This window comes from Loxodonta africana, chromosome 9 (assembly GCF_030014295.1).
Source record: "Loxodonta africana isolate mLoxAfr1 chromosome 9, mLoxAfr1.hap2, whole genome shotgun sequence".
In the NCBI taxonomy this organism is placed as follows: Eukaryota; Metazoa; Chordata; class Mammalia; order Proboscidea; family Elephantidae; genus Loxodonta; species Loxodonta africana.
In genome coordinates this window covers 12,231,442-12,237,441 of record NC_087350.1, presented here as the reverse complement: position 1 = coordinate 12,237,441, position 6,000 = coordinate 12,231,442, and the positions used below count along the sequence as shown (strand labels likewise).

General features: G+C 46.6%; 1 protein-coding gene across 1 annotated transcript in view; it reads left to right on the top strand.

The window, feature by feature from the left end:
• The first annotated feature begins 1,423 nt into the window (after nt 1–1,423).
• The window catches only part of LOC135232403 (NUT family member 2D-like), a 79,049-nt gene continuing 74,472 nt past the window's right edge, over nt 1,424–6,000 (top strand). Inside the window, exons 1-4 of the mRNA XM_064290960.1 lie at nt 1,424–1,487; nt 2,692–2,932; nt 4,316–4,444; nt 5,634–5,770. Coding sequence (XP_064147030.1) covers nt 1,424–1,487; nt 2,692–2,932; nt 4,316–4,444; nt 5,634–5,770 — 571 coding nt within the window. The remainder of the gene's footprint in view (nt 1,488–2,691; nt 2,933–4,315; nt 4,445–5,633; nt 5,771–6,000) is intronic.

The following is a 6,000-nucleotide window of genomic DNA, read 5'->3' as shown; positions in this document are numbered from 1 at the left end:
GTAAGACATAATAGCTAAGGTTTTTTTTTTTTTTAACCTCTGTAGGTTTGCCAGATAAAATACAGGCCACTTGTCAACTTCAAAGTTTTGAGAAACAACGACTAATGTTTTTGTGGAATCCTGTTGCTGCGGCGTTCTTGGAAGCATGTCCCCATCTTACACAGGGATTCCTTGGAGTCCTGTATTTTACTTGCTGAATCCAACAAGCCTATTTCTTGGTAATTTGAAGCTTACGAAAATGTTAAAGTTCTCATTGCACAATCTAGGGTGTATGTAAGAATACAAATAGGATCATTGATCCAGAAAGGAAAAAAAAACTATAAACATACAAGCTTGCATTAATTTTAACGGAAAATATATATACAGCACGGGGTATATATATATATATATAGGAACACACCTTAATTGTATAATGAAAAAAAAGGCAACTGAAAGCACTTTTGGTAAATGAGCATAGCTTCTGTTAGTTACCCTCAGTCACATACAATATTTTTGGAAAGAGGAAAAAGAAATAGAAAATATCATCGATTTCCACTCAGATGGAGAATCTGGTTGCCAAGAAAAGGTGTGGGGGCGGGGGGAGGCGTTGCCACTGTACAATCTATCTGGAACTGTTTGACTTTTCAGAGGTATCTTTCTTTAATTACTTAATTACAGTCATTGCTAGGAATAAGATACTTGAATATGAATGTACAATATAATAACCTGAGAAACAACAGGAATCTACTTCTGGTCATGGAATTAGAGGCTGTTGGCCTTCCTTTAATACAGTGGGACTTTCCAGGAAAAAGGATCACGGGTAAGGCTGGTCATGCTGCAGCCCCCAGAGTTTTCAGTAAGGAATGGGAGTTCAGGGACACAAGGACTGCTTCCTAAACAATAATGGATACACTAATGTATGCACACACACACCAAACACAATGGAACTTCTCAGAAAACCCTAATTTCAAACACTCAGATTTCTTGTCTCTATAAGGACCCCACCTTCCATTAGACAAAGTGTCCTGAATTTTGCTCATGAAGTACTGGTGACCTTGTAATAATTCAAGAACCTACCACCTAGAGTTGGGGAACAGGGTGGGTGTAGGGGCACAAAGCTAGGTATGTTGATAAGAATTGAAGTCTAGAGTAGAGCCTTTGTGCTCTGGATCTAAGAAAGAACCGACAAATGGCCATAAGAGGTTCACATGATTTGTGTTGTCAACTGTAATTTGAAGGAAACAGGTAGCTTTTGCCTACCTGTCAGATATCTTTCATGGAATATCTCCTCATCCCAACCTGCCCTCCACCCCTCCCCCACTGTAAAATGTCTGGAGTCCTACATTCTACTCCTGTTTAGATTCAAACTTTTCCCTCCTTTTCTTGGATCCATGAGCATCTGTTGGAGTCAGATCATGCTGAGTCCAGGACGTGGCGATTTCACATGCTGAAGGCTGCCAGACAGCTGTGGTCAGGGCCCAAGCCTGTGGAGATGTCTTCAGAAGGAGGTAGGCCAGGAGGTGAGAGGGTGTGTTATTAGATTCCTGCCACCCGTCCAATTCTTGGGAATTCAAATTTGACACTTCCCCTGGGGACAAGCTGTCTGAGGAGGAAAAAGGAGTGGACTCTTAACACCACCCGGAATATCCCACCTAGGAAGGCTTGAAGAGACAGATTGGAAAAAATGAGACAGGGTGCTGGGGAAAGAAGGAAAGAGGTTTTGTAGCAGACATCATGAAAAGAAACGCTCAGGAGGAGATGGGGAAAACACTCACTTAAAGACTCACTCCTTCAAGAAAATCTAGAGGACACTTTCTACTTCAGAAAGTCCCTTCCCTGCTAGTGAGCCTGCTGGGGCATTTCGGACAGAGTGGATGTCAACCCTTTTCCATGGGTTGGAAACAGCTTATGAGAGTGGCAGCCTGTCTGCCTGGGATTCCTGATACAGGTTCTGTGAGTCAGTCATAGCTTGGGCCTCTTACTTCTTGGTAGACAGAGGCCTGGGAGTCTGGTTGAACTCCTCACAAGTTCTCTATCAGTAAACTTCTCAACTGGAAGGAAGGAACATCTAATTCAATCTCAGGATTTTTTGCAGTCTTCACCAGTTCCCCCTTCCATACTGCTGCCCATCACTTGAGATTCATTGTGCTGATTCCCAGTGACCAGGCAGGGAATTCGGATGACCTAACACTTGGTTGCCTTTCCTCCACCTCCATTTACCCTTTTCCTTTGTCTCAACAGCAACTCCAGTGCTGGGACCAGATATGACCATGAATCCTGGTGCCTCCATGTCTCCTTTCACTGCACTGCCCTTTCCCCCACACACTGCTGGACCTCCACAGCAAACACCCTGGATGCAGCACCCACTGCCCCTCATGACTTCATCATGCCTTCCAGGCACCCCTCTTGGGCTCTCTGCTTTCCCCAGGACACTTCTTGTGCCAAGCGCTGGGGATTCTGGCCCCAGTGGGGCCAGGCCTGGCAAGGTCATTTTTCAAGTGAGGACAAAACAGAGTTCAGCAGAGCTGCCTGGAATTCAGACCTTTGTCATGGGGCAGACCCCACTTAATTGGAGTGCCCCAGGGGCTCCCAGTGGCGCAGTTGAGCATGCCCCACCCCCTTTTGGGGAAGCCTCTGCTGTGATCCCTGCCACTTCTGTTGTGGCTACTCAGGCTTGTAGGGGAGTTTGGTCCCCAGCTCTTTCTCTTCAAGCTCCACCACCAGCTGCCCAGCTGGCTTCCATTTTCCCCCAAGTGAAGGCTTGCTCAGGCCAACGTGCTTCTTCTGGGGAGAAAAGCCTGGCCATCACACAATCCAGGCCTTCGCTGAATGACTCCTCCTGTAATCCCCAGAGTGTTTACCAGAACTACCGACGTTGGCAATGCTTGAAGTCTCTGGCCTGGAGGTACCATCCCCAAAGCCCTGATACAGAAGCTCTTTTCTGCTTTCTCATGTGAGTACCCTAATCAGTGGGGACAGCTGAGATTATCCTGCAGCTTTCAAACAAAGAGATCTTGGGGAGACACAATGGAGGTTAGGATCTTTAATAACATTTGAGAGAAGGTCATGAGGGTGATGGGATATGTTATGAGAAGCTGTATTCCCAATAATATTATTATACACACCTCCCTGTGTACAACATATCCAGGTATCTTGTCTCAATTGATGCTGACCACCTTGTATGTGAAGTCAATCTTTATATTGGAATCGTTACCTTAACAATTCCTTACAAGAGACTAAACACCGCGGTAGAAACCCTGGTAGCATAGTAGTTAAGTTCTATGGCTGCTAACCACATCGTCAGCAGTTCGAATCCGCCACCCCTCCTCGGAAACTCTATGGGGCAGTTCTACTCTGTCGTGTAGTGTCACTATGAGTTGGGATATACCCAATGGCAAAGGGTTTGGTTTTTTTAAACGCTGTGGTAAAGTGAGGAGGCATGATGTGAGTTTTGATCTCAGATCACAAACAACTTTGTTCCACTGGTCTTTACCTTCCAACGTAGGAGCTGAGCGTATTTTGGCCATTGCCTCAGGAGACGTGAAACGGGCAAGGCCTAGGACAACCACTTTAAGTTTACTCCCACCCTCATTCCTCTGGAGAATTCCAGTTACAACAGGGAGGTGGTAGAGTATGCATAGTGGTGAAAGGCTTGGGCTCTGTCCTCCTTAGATTTGTAATCCTGAGCAGGGCATTGTACATCTTCACCCTAGAGTATCTCATCAAATAAGGAGACAATTTCAGTTCATTAAGAGGAGAGCTAAGAAGACGATATGACCTAATATATGAAGTGTACTCCATAAAAAGTACCCACAAGAGCAAAACTGTCCTAGCTACAGTGTGTGTGAATGGAAATTGGCAATGAGGTGCAGGGTCATGGGCTTCTGTGAATGAAAGGCAGAGTGATTAGTCATGTGGGAAGCTTTGTCTTTTCAGAGCAGAGCCATCTCTATCAACCCTGAGCTTCCCAACAGGTCAATCAATATGGAACTCTGATCATATTCACAGGATGTTTTTCCACATACATGTTGCTCTCATTGGCTGAAAGACTGAAGGCATCTTCTTCCTTTCCCCACTCCCCAGCACTCACCCAGGAATAAAGACACAGTCCACTAAACCCAAATTTCCAGCAGTCTTAGGGATTCCCTGGATTCCAAAATAGTTAATGGTATCCTGGAGGCAAAAGCATTTGAAATCTAAAACACTGGAAGAGGGACTGTCACGGACAAATAGCAAGATAGATGTGATGATGGGCAGGGGATGTGTGTAGGGATGGGGTCAAGATGGGGATGGAATATGTATTTGCCGAAAGTTACTGACACGCATGGGTATTTAGCCCAGTCCTGCGATCCTTGGCTAGACTGAAGCCCACCATGATCCTGGAGGAGGGACTCTGGTGGTCTGTACAGGAATGGCGGCGCAAAAGCAATTTTGACCGGATCATCTTCTATGAGATGGCAGAAAAGTGAGTCCATGGCATCCTGGCCCGGTTGGGACTGAGTGATGAGGTGTGAATGAAGAGGGAGAGTTGGTACAAATCACAGAGGCTGTGTGAGGAGGAGGTGTACACGTGGAGAGGGCTCCTGGTTCCCTGATGATCCCGCTCTACCCTCAGACAACTTCTACCACCACATTCACTGCTTGGAGTTTTCTGTTCTACGTTCCTTAAGAAATTCACCCCTTCTGCATGTTGGATTTGTGGATGGCCTGAAACTGGAGTGTTAAGACAGAATGGGGATAAACACTGTGGATGCCCATGGAGATACAGTCCAATCTGTGGACACTCTGCAGTGAGGGGATATGCTGTACCAGACAGGTTCCTGCTTGCCTCAATGTCCATATAGATAACAGGGAATTTGGGGCCACTCTTCCTCATGACAACTGGTACAAAACTGTTCTACAACCATCCAAGAATGGCCCAGGCTGGAAAGGTGAGTTCAGGGGAAGGCAGCATCTCAGTCACCCTGTTGGACGTGTTTCTGTCCCTCATTGCCTTTCCTCCCTCGGTTTAAAAAAAAATCATCAAAGGAGCCTGAGGCTTTTGGGAAACCTCACATTCCACCTTTTTCCAAATCTCTCTTGGACCTCTTGCCCGCCTGGTTTATATCTCAAGGCCTCAAAGCTTGAGACTAGGACCCGGACTCTAGGAACTAGTCCTTGGTGTTATCTGCAATCAACTTCATCCCATTCAAGGTTCAGGCTATTACCTCTACCATGTGCGTTTTAGGCAAGGGCAGGAGAGGCTTGGAGAACGGTGCGCATGAGTGGTTCCTCCTGTGTGTCATGTAGGTCTGATTCAATTCAACCAACCAGTGTCAGTGTTGTGGTGTGCTATCAGGTGCTAAGGGTATGGAAAAGTAGTGAGCACTATGGCTGCGTCAGGAGGAGCTTCCAAGAAGGCATGGCTCATTTCCTTCGCAACCTTCCTATGTTATGATGAGTTGTGCTGAACGTGAAGGGATGATGTGGTGAACATGTAAGGGACCCATATCTTGTTTTTTCCTCCTGGGAAATGGACTTACTGGCCACTTGGACAGGTCATTAAAGGCACATTTTTCTCCACTGCCCCCAAATTGGCTGTTGCCTGGTCCTGGGGCTCCTGGTGCATCTTGCCTTCTCCTTAGCACAGCCTGTGCCTCCCTCACCCTTGTCAGGTTCATGGAGTTTGAGGCAGAGGAGGAGTTAGAGATTCAGATGTTGCAGCAGAGGAATGTGTCTGTCTGCCTGCCTCCTCCAGCTCCACGCAATGTTGATCCTCAGGGGCCTTCATCCACTATGGTTGTCCAGCGTCCAGGTATGGCTAAGCAAGGTCAACAGGAGCTACGGGCCCGGGGTCAAAGGAGGCATGTAGGGACTGGTTATGTTGGGAGAAGGCATTGTCTTCACATGTGGTACTTTTCTTTCAAGAGGGGGCAATGGCTATTTCTATTAGCAGAGACTGCCAGATGCCTGGGATCTCCACTACTCTTCATTACATGCTAGTAGTGAGGTGGTTCCGTTTTATAACTACAGTCTCACATG